Source organism: Drosophila serrata, unplaced genomic scaffold (genome assembly GCF_035046125.1).
Source record: "Drosophila serrata isolate PLE 108 unplaced genomic scaffold, ASM3504612v1 contig_204, whole genome shotgun sequence".
NCBI lineage: Eukaryota > Metazoa > Arthropoda > Insecta > Diptera > Drosophilidae > Drosophila > Drosophila serrata.
In genome coordinates this window covers 253,037-265,850 of record NW_028257102.1, presented here as the reverse complement: position 1 = coordinate 265,850, position 12,814 = coordinate 253,037, and the positions used below count along the sequence as shown (strand labels likewise).

At 38.4% G+C, this 12,814-nt stretch overlaps 1 protein-coding gene across 4 annotated transcripts in view; it reads left to right on the top strand.

Moving 5' to 3' along the window:
- Positions 1 to 8,258: 8,258 nt before the first annotated feature.
- rols (zinc-RING finger and ankyrin repeat domain-containing protein rolling pebbles) overlaps positions 8,259 to 12,814 on the top strand; it is an 81,182-nt gene continuing 76,626 nt past the window's right edge. For all 4 annotated transcript variants that reach the window (XM_020946314.2, XM_020946312.2, XM_020946313.2 and 1 more), the window contains exons 1-2: positions 8,259 to 8,419; positions 9,000 to 9,549. In XM_020946314.2, coding sequence (XP_020801973.2) covers positions 9,291 to 9,549 — 259 coding nt within the window. In that variant the 5' untranslated portion in view covers positions 8,259 to 8,419; positions 9,000 to 9,290. The remainder of the gene's footprint in view (positions 8,420 to 8,999; positions 9,550 to 12,814) is intronic.

Sequence of the window (12,814 nt, the reverse complement as noted above, 5' to 3'; positions counted from 1 at the left end):
TTTCTTCAAATATTGAAAAATTTTCAAAAAATTAATTTTTTGACTGAACATGCCTAGATCGATTCTCCTGTTGATTCTGATCAAGAATATATATGATTTATAGGGTCGAAAAAGACTCCTTCACTGAGTTACAAGCTTCTGACTATAACTAAAATACCCTGTAAGGGTATATACATATAAAAAAACAAAAACAGCAACGTTCAAAATGTAAACAACACAAAAAGAGTGAACGAAACACAAGTTCAAGATTCTCACAGATACTCGGCACACACACACACTCGCAGGAACGAATAGCTAAAAGTAGAAACGCGCGCAGACGAAGCAATAAACTGCACGGAAAGTAGTTTAATGCAGTTTGCTGGGGATCCTGGCAGGCCCCCCTTGCACCTCCCAGACCCCTGTCCCCTGTCCCTGTCCCCGTTCCGTGGCGCACGACAAACAACTACAACTACAAATAGAAATAAAATACAACAACTGCAGCCACGTCGCGTCGCGCTTAGTTTTTCCTCTGTCGATCGTTTGCCTGATCTATTTTCGTACCGCTCTTGGGATGTGTAGTTTTTCGTCGCCTCGAGTAATTTGTTTGTTGCATTAGTTTGGTGGAAATTCTACACTGCGGGAAATTTTATATCATATTTACATATTTATCTATGGTATATCTAAATATTTATCAACCATTTTGCTTAATAAGCATAAATAGCTTAGCATTTGAAATCGTGTTAAAATGTGCTGAAAAGTATGCTATAAAATATCGCACTGCAAAAATGCATTGCAAATACTTTGAGTAGGTGAAACATTTTACCTTTCCAGCTGATTTTAACAACACAGGAATCCTTCTAGATCTTGATTAAATAGATCTATATAATATTTTTATATTCCCTATAAGTCTTCAGTGCATTTTCGTCAAACCCAAGCAAACTAAAATCGTTCCTTTGCTTGTTCCCCATCACAGCAAAAAAATTTGCACTCAAACAAACCGGGAGAAGGGAATGCGGTATGACCACAAATGTTTATTTAAAACTTTTGCATTGCCAAAGTCAACTTTGCAGTGGCACAAGCCAAACGTTAGTTTTTCCCCAAGCGAGTTCAACAAAATCTCTGGAAAATAGGGGGAAACAACTACAATAACTATTGCAAACACCTACTCGAGGGGAAAATTAGGGGACAGAAGCAGGGGCCAGGGAAATGGGTATGTCAAGAGGCCGACGACATTGATCTACAGTTGAAACTCCCTAAAAGGCCAAGCTCTAGAAATTATAAAGTCTCCCTAGAGTGGGAATATACTCTTAAGTTGAAGGTTTAGAGGTTTGACTGTACCAGGAGTTCTTTGCTCCGAAGAAGAAACAGATGAAGACGGCACCCAGAATCGCTGCAGGGGGCACACCAGTTCTCACCCCCAAAACTCACACACACACTCGGATACGCACGCGCACACCAAATGTGAGCGAGATGAGCATGTGGCCATTAAAATCGTCGAGGGGAAGTCGTTGTCTATCGCTGTCTATCGCTTGGGGGACACTTCCGTCCCCCAGATTTGGATTTGTGTGTGCATGTTGTCTGCAGTTGCTCCTCCATCCGTACTGGGAGCTGCTGGAGATTGATGTTGGAACAATTTCACGTCCTACTGTTAGCCAGCATTAAGTGGCATTAAAGTTGTCCGGGCTTATCGTCACAAGCTCGCACCTACAAGAGGGGCCTTGCACCGTGAAAAAGTACTTAGGACCCACCAAAAATGATATACTTTCATTTAATATGTAGTAAATTTTTAAGGTGAAATAGATTTTGAGGGGTTTCTGGAGTTCATTCTCCTCAGATTTATTTTCCGTGTAAGAATCGAGCTGGTCTTAGTTCATTTCCGCTGGAAACCCATATATTTGAGGGCGACTTTATGGAGGATCGTTAATGTCAAGCCAGCCCTGAAATTACATATGTTAAATTATGTTTAATGTGGGGCATTAGACCAGGTACAGTAGTGCAATAGATAGGAAGAGATACTCCAAAAAGCCATTAAATTTTGCTTTACAAAACTGCCTTCAATTTATTTCTAATTAGAACTATTTTCCAAATACTTTCTTTATTAAAAAATGATAATAAATCTATGGAAATCCCTTCCAGCATGGCCACCCTGCAGCAGCAGCTACAGCTGCCCTTGGATGCTGAGCTTACAGAGCTACCAACTCCTCCTCTCCCCATTAATCCACCGCCCAAGGTGATGGCCAATGGTATTATCTATGGCTTTCGCACCCGACACCTGTCCTGCATCGAGGAGAATGACTCGGATTCGCTGCATGGCTCATCCATTCCACATGCCTACGATATGATGCAGCAGGCGGACGAGACTTTCCAGAAGCTGAATGCCAACGAGGAGGTGGATGAGTCAGGCAGCGAGGAAGATGGCCTGGAGAATCTGGACGACACGATTGCCATGATCGATGAGTCGCGGCTCTTGGAGGCCGATTATCTGGACGAACTGGTGGCCGAAGAGCAACTGCAGCAGCAGCAGGAAGAAGGTTCCTCGGACCTCGTGGATTCTGGCAATGTGGAGGAGGATTTCTGGCAGCCAAGCTTTAATCGCAATGACATCATGATGACATCTGTTTATGGAACCCTCAATGGTTCTATGACCAGTGAGATATCATCGACAGCTCCACCGGGTTACTTTGAGTGTGCCACACCCAAAAAGGAAGCGGAGCCTGTATACGCCACGCCGGAAAAGCGAAGGGCTAGCAATAGGAGCTTCGATTCCACCTGTGCCTCTATAACCAGTTCGATGTATGGTGGTTCCATGAGCTCCTCGCTGGACTTGAAGTACTCCTCCCTGGGTGGCGGAGACTCGGGCAGCGGTGGTATCAGTGGCACCAGCACCTTAAGAGGAACCTCTGTGCCACCCATGGATATATCCATGATGTCCAGTGACGGGGTGAGTGCCCTGGATTGGGGATCAGCAAGTGTTAGCTGTGTCCTGGACTCTGGCGATGGGAATCCCGCGGAGGAACTGAACGAGGAAATGGCAGCCAAGTGCCTGATAGCAGCAGAGAGTGGTGAGTTTTTTAACAGGATTTTACACCTATCTTTAAATTTCATTTAAAAATCTAATGATGAACGCAGCTGATATTAGATATTCCTATCAACCAAAAGTGGGACAAAGTTTTAAGCATCATAAATTGTTAACGTTAAAAACAGGTCATTAAATCAAAGCCCATGACCCCAATAGATAGATGAAGTGCAGCCCATGCCTATAAACCAATGATTTCTTCATTAACAGTGAATTGTAAACAAAGCTTGCTTTTTATATTGATCACTTTGGCAATTTCTCTTCACTCGTTCCATTGGGGTTTTTCATCCGCCGAATGGTAATTCATCAATGCAAGCAGGGCATTAAACTCATTTACAATCCTTCATTACCGGACATGCAGGCAGACAGGCAGGGAGGCATCGTTTTAATGACCCATTTCGCTTTGCTCGCCATTAGAAAGGCAGCCGCAAGGCGGCGGCTGACCCCCAGCACTTCCACATCCCAATCCTAGTGTCCATGGCCAATGCCACAGCATCTGCATCTCCATCTGCATCTGGGCCGGCAACATCATCAGCAATATCCTAGGCCGAAAAATCAACAGACAACCAATCCACAGGCTATGGGGAAAATGTCTCTACACTCTTAGAAATGTGATCAAAATTTGCGTGAAAGTGATATAAATATTCTTTAAAAATTAATGATTAAAGTGACACTAAAACGGGATGATCTAATAACTAAGGATTTAAAGAAAAATAGAAATATACGAGAGGTTTTTGATAAATGTTTATAAAACCATAATGTATCCTTCTCTGCTAATCCGATCCTTGTTTAGATTTCTATTACGTGAAGTAGAAATTTATAGACAAACTTCTTCTCTTCTTGATTTAATGTAAATTCGCCCATCAAAACATCTTTAAAAAGTTCCCTTTATGTATCCTTTTTGGAAACACCTTTCTATCCCAGTGTAAGACCATACAATTCGATTGGCCATAAGAGCAAACAAAGCCAGTGAAAGCCAAACAAGTGGCCAGACTTTGCCCATTTCACACAGATGTTTAACAAGCCAGCCCGGGTCATAAATCATCCCAAATGGCTAGGATATATACTCCAACGGGTATATCCATCTACCATTTGGTTAGCATATGACCGCGGTCGAGATCCTCGCGGGTGAAAACCCGCTGACATTGACAGTTTCTAATATGAAAATTGTCCAAAAGATTTATGCACATGCTGTTGACTTCCATTTTAATTTAAAACTAATCAATAAACTGGCACAGCATAGCCAGAGCAGCGCCAAAGTGTTCAACAAATTGCCAAATGATGTTGCAAAGTGCAATGTCACAGTAATTTACGTGCCACTTCAATGGCAGCCAAAACTACAGCTGATGAGAATTTATGCTAAGGGTTAAATGTCAGCCTCGTCAATATATGTATTTACATATATATGCATAGTGGGTGGTTTTGCTAGTTAAAGTTATTAAAAATATGTATTTAAATATTTTTGCCATGAGATCATATGTTGTATGAACAAGAATAGCAAACTCTGAAGCGATATAGATACCAAATTCTTACAAATTGGTAAGAAAAAGAAGCTATATAAGTCTGGGAAAGTATTACTTATTGGTTATTTTGAATTTTTATATTATATTATAATTATATTTGATTAATATTTCCCTGGAAATCCTTGTAGATTTAAAGTTGTCTTCAACATGCTACTTTATTTCAGTTTAAAAGAGTTGTATTTTCACTTTGTATAATTTTATGAAAATTTCTATTCAAAACTTATTTAAAAAACTTGAAATAGAACATATATCCAAATGGATTCATCCCATTGTGCTGCAATTTGGCAGCCAAGCTGTTACCTATGTATGTATGTGCGGAAAAGTGAAAAGTCATGAATCATATACATCATGATCACACCAAAGCGAACCACACCACACGACCATGGCAAGCTAGGATGGATGATGATGATGATGATGATGATGATGATGATGATGATGATGAAGCTTCAGAGGCACAGCAGCAGCAGCACCGGCATCGGATATGCGAGTGGATGGGCCATAAAGTTACATGGCTTATCGCTGGAAAACTTTTAAAAAACACTTGAGATTGCGCCGAGAACGAGCGCGGTGGCCAAAGCAAAGCGAAGAGCGCTTGGAACAGGTATATATGTAGCTTTTCCAGAGAAGAGCCTAAGTACACACATACACACTCCCAACACCGGCAAGAGAAAGATCCATGGAGGAGGATTGACTCAGGGGGATGGAGCTGAAGTTGTTGGTGGCTTGTATCTACAAATAGACGCGCAACTGACGGCCGCAAGACAAAGTCAAACAAAAGACCCAAACGGTAGTTGCCATGAATGGACAACAGACTCCAAACCGGCTAGAGGCTACAGTAGATCTACCATTATTCGAAAATATATTATTTTGAGTTACAAAAGGGATGCACAAAGAACCCCTTTGAATAGAGAACAGGTGAACTGCAAACTGTGAACTAGAAGATACATCTCTAGAGAGCTGTGCCTTGCCTTCAAAAGTATATAATATATGGAATATGCAAAATATTTATATTATATATTGATTTTCTGTTCTATTAAATCTATCAAAAGTCCCCGTTGAAGATGTACAACTGTATCTGTATCTGACGAATACGGTACGCAGACTCCAATGCAGAAACTTTGACTGGAACGCAGTTGCAATTGCAACTTTGTTGCCCGCAGGCGCAGCATGGACTCGGACTCGGACTTGGACTCGAGACTCCTCGAATGGCCAACTATTTATTGGATAGGATCCCGGGACTCCGACCCAGTCTCTGATTCAGATACGAAGACCCATAAAATTCCCGCGCACGCACAGACAAATGTGAATGTGAATGCATTTTGTGTGTTCGATAATCACAAGTCGGCGATTCCCACAATCGAGGCTGCACTTGAATTTGAATTTGCAATTGCTCTCTCAATATTTATGAGTTGAACTCTGTAGTTAGTTTTGTGAGTCTTGCCGATAATGAAAGTGCTGCCAATGAAAGGAGGGATGGCTTAAGGTCAGGACATTTACATGTCGGTTGATAGGAATAGGTAAAGATATTAGGGAGGTAAGAGGGGAGAATATAGAGGTTATTGTAATTGCTTCTTGTAAAAATTGGAAAAGAATCTCAGAAATTCTTTAGAATTCTATACCAGAAGATCATCCTTCCCTTTCTGTTTCGTTTTTTTTTTCATATTTAATAACAACATTGATACGCTATCAAAAATAGTGACCTCACCAATCTCTGTCCCAATTTGTGCGTAAAAATCAGTTAACTCATTATATCAATTTATTTATATTTTTAATCTTATCTAGTAAATTATTTATGTACTTCTAATCGGTTAGATGCTTGCAATTAAATGTCACTAGCCTAGATTTTCCTGAGGAAAACTTGAACCAGATGTCCCAACTTCTGTATATGTTTTTTCCTCCACCCTCACCCCCCTCATCGGTGCCCATTAATCAAGATTGTGTCAAAGGTATTAGCTCATTTGGGAGCTCAGTGTCTATGGGGATTGGATCCGATCGAACTCAACATTCGAATGTTTCGGGCGATTACAAACTATTATTGTTGTCAACTGCTATTGGTAACATTTTATTACGTGAGCCTCGGGTGGTTTTCCTTTTTTTGTTTTCCCTGGTAATGAGTAGATTGATTCTAATTGAAAAATACCGGACAGGGGCTCTTGCTTATCAAAAATGTTGGTGGATTGAGCAATTGCATTGTGATTGCTAATGGACTGGAAAGCTACCACAAATGGGTAATGATGTTGAGGCAGTTGTTAACATTGCAGTAATATTTTCGAGTAGCTAAAGATACGAGTAAAAATATAATATGATTTAAAAAATTCTATAAAATATTTTATATATCAAAATACATGTTTCAAAACTAGCTTAAAAATAATATAAACTGCATTTGACTGCAGTTTTCTTTGGTTCCACATATAACCATAAATCTTTGAATGACTCAATTGTAAAACTAATTTCCACAAATCTGGAAAACCACTTTAAGGAACAATATCCTGACACATTCACGGCGTGAACGCCTCTTGAAAAGTGCCTGGCTTATCGGGACGATAACCCCCTAAGAGTGCCCCGAGTATCTGGCGGGTTAATGAGGCACCTCAGAGGCACGTACGCTTGCGTCATCGGGTAGCTGAAAAGAAGATACCATGTTGTAGACACCGGACCCTTACCCACTCTTTTATGTTTGCTATTTCCACTGACACCGTGATAAGGCAACAGTTCCTGTAGTCAGCACCTCAATCAGTCAAAAACCGAAGAAGAATAAATACAAAATCAACAAGTGAGGGTGCTGTGAGAGGTCGTTACGAATGTGAGGTACCTGGTATTCTTAAATAATAGGTTTACTGATAAGCATTGACTGTACCTTAACTAAGTCATAATTTTTATTTTCCACCATATTCATTTTAATTTTAATTTTCAATAATCTTTTGAATTTAAAATATCTTCAAGTGGTGTTTAAAAGTATGCTACAAAATGTCAACCTCCAAAAGAAGCAAAATTGCATTAATTTAAAATCCCAAAATCGGTATTTTTTATAATTTTGGATGCATTTTTTTAAGTTTTCCCATTAGCAATACTTTTCAATACATTTTTTTTTTAATTTCCCCCTCTCCCTATATACCCTATATAATATAAATCCCAGCATACCCTAGTCTTACAAGTACCACGTACCAAAAGACAAATATGAATACAACGACAACGAAGCGTGAATGAATTCTTCAGCGCAAATTGAAAAAAAAGAGTGATAGTGATAGTGGAACTGATAAGCGGCAGAGCGCCGTGCTGAGATCGCATATCAGAAAGAGAGTGGTAGTCAGAGCCACAGAGCTGAGCGAGCTAGAGAACGGCATTAAAAACCGGTTTGTGTGCGCTCGCTCACAGCTTGCTTAGAGTGGTGCACTATGGGCATGTTGAAGTAATATAATCATAAATTCAATTGAATTTAGATGGAATTTTTTAAATACCAAGAGAAATATATTAAAAATAATACCCAAAACAAGATAAACATAACATAATCATATAAAATAAATCTAAGGAACAATAAAGTTGAAATAAAAATATCAAAAATGGTATTCTATATATTGCATAGTAATTCCAATAACAAACATTCTTTGCCCACTGTGCCCGGGAGACCCAGAGCGCGAGTCTTCGGCTCACCGACACTTGTCTGGCTTTCAGAGCTCTCTCAGTTTCGAAACACACTTCAAAGCTCGCGCAAGCGTAGCGCACGCTAAATCGTACAAGTTGCATCGCTTGGTGAAAAAGGCATAGCGAGTCGCGATCACACGGCCGGCATTTTCCTTCTTATACGCCACTTTGGATACGGTTTCGATTTGCAAAAGAAAATGTACGAAAATTGCTAAATTCTAAAGGGAAAAAAGTTCCCATGTGCTGTGACGTATACGTAATGTGACCACATTGCGACTTAAAGTAAAATAGTTGAAGAACTATGCACGTGCTTGTGTGTGTGTCAGTGTCTGGGAACTTTTGTTTCGTCTTCGAAAAAGTGCAATGTTCTAACTGTTTACATGGCGAAATTCGAAGAGCTTTAATTGAGTCACCTGCTAAAGACGAAAATAGATTAGATCGCTATCTCTGTCCACCTCAAGTGAAGAATTCCAGAGCAGTTTATGAATCGAATTTCGCTTGAATATAAAATTTGTCAAATTTTTTAGCCAGTGATTAAATGCTTGCTTAATTTTCTAGTTCATAATTCAACCAATTCAACCTGGTTTAAATACGTTTTCTTTGCACACTTAATCGCAAGACGAAACAAAAAACAAAAGACAAGACAAAAGTATGTTTGGCCAAATGTATTCACATTTTTTTGTGATACAAAAGAAAGCCATTAACACTGTGCTAGCAATGTGTGAAAAATTTAAATGATAAATTTAAATTAAAGTGCTGTTCTCTCTTCTTCTGTAAAGCTCCAAAAGCCGGCTCTGTAGATGTATTTCGAAAACGAATTTAACGAAAAAAGCAAGGAAAAAATGCCAGAAAAAATGCCCGAAAAAGTACGTGTTGCAAAAAGTGTAAAATAAAGGGAGGGCAGAGAACGAACGAAGCGCAGGAAGAGGAGGAGGAGGAGGAGGAGGAGCAACAGCAGCGACTTGAAAGGATTCGCAGCTGGAACTGCATCCATCCAGATACGTATCCCAGATTCACATACATATACATACATATATGAGGCAGCCAGCGGACCACAAAAGATACATGCCATGTTCCCACTAACCAACCGCTCTTCGAGTGGCAACCGCACCAACAATAACAACAATCTGTGTAGCAACCAGACCACGAGCTTTATAATCGGAGCTACCAGCAACATTAACCACAACAACAATAAGAACAACAACAACAACAACCAGATCGGAGGCACCACCAACACTGGCAAGGATAAAGGAAATTTTGAAAATAATTGGAGCTGCAATAAAACAACCGGTCGTCGATCTGGCAGCGGTAATAGCTGCAGTTTTTTAGGTAAATATCAAGTAGAGTTATATGAAGTGCCGTTAGTTGTGGGTTTATTATATTGGTTTTGGTGCAAGTTTAAAAGTATACTCTTTTTATTTGGGTTGTAAAGGATAATCTTTTAAAATATTATAAGTATTTTAGAACTGTATTACAAAAAACATATATTTTAATTCATTAGTGATTAAAATTTCTATATATTTGTTGTGTCATTTATTTCAGTTCTTTATCTCTGATCAATTTAAAGCATTAACTTCTGTGTTTCTTTAATTAAACTGATTACTTTTGGTCATAATTTCACCCAAGGGAGTCCTCCATTAGTGGGGGCCCTGCCCATTGCACTGAAAGTTGTATAATTCCATTTCGGCGGCTGCTTTGATCACCTGAGTTTTATCTTATGACCATCTCATCTTCTTCTTTCTCTCTCATTGGAATGACTGCAATTTCACAAATCGCATTTACCTTTTTTTTCGGTTCGTTTTAATGTCGCCAAGGGTTCCCTTTTTTAGCCGGAAATTTACAATGCAAATTGCATTAATTGCAATTTTCTGTCCAAATTGAGTTTGCCATGGCTGCAGCATTGTTGCTGTTTGTATTTACATTAAAATGCAAATACTTTGCACTAATTTACATGTCGCGCCGACGATTGCAGTGGAAAACTGCACCCACCCACCCCCGGTTGTTCCCGGTCTCTTTTCCGAAGACCATAAAACCGCCTGAAGAGACAATGGAAGTCTTTTGTGATGAGCATGGGAGTGTGGCTGTGTGTGTGTGTTTGTGGAAGTATCAGTGTGATTTGTGGGGGAATTGCAGAGTGTATGTAATTGTAAGTGTGAGCTTGAAACCATGTGAAATGCCATCAAAATTCCAGAATCTCTCATGGGCTGTTGCCTTCCTTTGTCTTGCAGGGTATTTGCCAAATTCTTGGGTATATAAAATATTTATGATAAACATTTATTAAAATATTTACATTGTTTTTAAATAAAATACTTTGCTAAATATTTTAGTTAACTTCTAAAATTGCTGGAATTTTCAGCAAAAAAGGAGAAGGGTCAGCAGAAACATTTCAATATTTATATTAACTTTTTAGAAATTGCTTTCAAAGGGTATCAAATGCTCTTAGCTCCCACATCCACCATACTTGCCTATTGGTTCTCCTTCTTTCAGTTGCGCTTGCGCAATCTCCAAAAGCTTCTTCTCTACATTTCTGCGCTCTTTTCATTGCGCATTCGCAAAAAAATGTGGAAAAGAGGAGCATGGGGCTGTCGGCACATGCGCTTTGTTTGTCTGTCTGCCAATACACTAAAAAAAAACGAAACCCAACGAAATTAATTACATGTTAAAGAAGATTAATAATCAATTATTTTGAAATATATTTTTACCCTTTTAAAATATGATTTTTCTTATTAATTAATTATTATTTAGTATTATATATGTTTTATTTCCGCATTTATTATTTTTAGTGCATTTAATGCTATTGTATGTATGACGGTGTATGCCCAAGAATTCCCAGAAATATTTCACTTCGAAATTTGTTAACAAGCAGACAACAGAAGCAACTCGAATACACAGGGAAGGAACATTGTATTTCGGTTTTTTGTTTGTTGTTTGCAGCTTGGCCTGGGCCATGAAGTGTATCAAGTGTTTGCCGAGTTTTAGCTTCTTTTCTCTGATTCCCCCTTTTGTCTACAGGGCTTGGGACTTCAAGTTGAAGGTTAAAGTTGAGCCAGGCCGAGCTGAAGCCTTCTCGTTTTTGGATTAGAAAGAGTTTTGTTGTTTGTTCGAGTGGATTTCTTAGAGTTTTACCGGTCCAGGACCTTTGTTTTGAGAACCAGAAATTCAAAGGCTTGAAGTATTCTTCAAGCTGACAGACTTTTGGCAGGTTTTTCAAGGATTTTAAGAGAGGGGAAAAGAATGCGAAAGGTAGTTGTGACTCAGCTTGAGTATTGTTAGAGAAGGAAATTTTTGATAAAGTATTGAAAATATAGTACAGACTTTATAGATCTTTTATACATAAAATCCTGCATTTAATGTTTAAAAGATTCCATTTGAAGCTTACCTTTTGCAATATTTCTTAAAGTGCCATATCAGTTAAAGTCTTAAATTTAATAATCCCAGCTTTGCACACTTTATAGCCTCTGAATTGATTTATTAAAACCACTAGAACCAGTTCATTGATGCACATGGTCCACTCTCTTCATATACAGAGTATCGTTAACCAATAATTCAAATGATCTGGAAACCAGCCTTCAAAACTAAGCCGCCAACATGGAATCCGATGCCAAGTCGAATCTCGACGCGTGTTGGGCAGCAGACTTCACAAATCGCTTTCAATTCCAGCTAAAATTCAAATGCGTTTTCCACTTGCACTGACTTGGCGGATGGTTTTTAATTGCAAATTGCTAAACTGACCAATCATAAAGAGTCTAATTAAGGCGATGTCTGCTCTGTCGAACAAATATCTTGCATATTTTTAGATCCACCAGCTGCGCATTCGCATTCGCAGACGGTCAGTATTCAATGTCATACACTGAGAGAATTGGCTTTACTCTAAAATGGGGTTAGTTAGTTCCGCCTTTCACTTGGGGTAGAGAATCATAGAGATAGGATGTTAAAAAGATGTATTTATTTAGCTTTATTTTTATGCCCTTGCAGGGTATTATAATTTTGGTCAGAAGCTTGTAATAATGTGAAGGAGTCATTTCCGAACCCATAAAATATATATATTCGTGATCAGAATCAACAGCCAAATCGATCTAGCTATGTCTGGCCATAACATAAATTTTTTACAATTTTTCAAAAATTCAAAAAATTTATAGGGTTACATTGTTAAATTTTCAAAAATTGGCAAAATTTTCAATTTTAAATTGAGTATGCAGATTTATTAACCTAATAAAAACTAGCACAAAACAGATTTCCAAATTAAAATTAATGCATTTTTGGCTTAGTTATGAGATTTTGAATCTTTAATTTTACCCAAAAATTGTCATAAAAAAATAACGATTCATTAAATGCAAAAATGTTAAGCATAGTTGTGATCAATTTCAAAAACGATCTTATAATTCAAACCAATATTAATAGTAACAACATTATAAGATTGTAGTTATAATACTAACATCAGTAAAAGTGTTTAAAAGATGTGAAACTCTTTTCTGAATTTATAAAATATGAAAAACTGTATTTTAAAATGTATCAGAAAAGCCAGAAAGCATTCCTGCGACACGTATAAATATTTTTAAAAAACAAATTGAAATTTATAGTAAGGACTATCTAT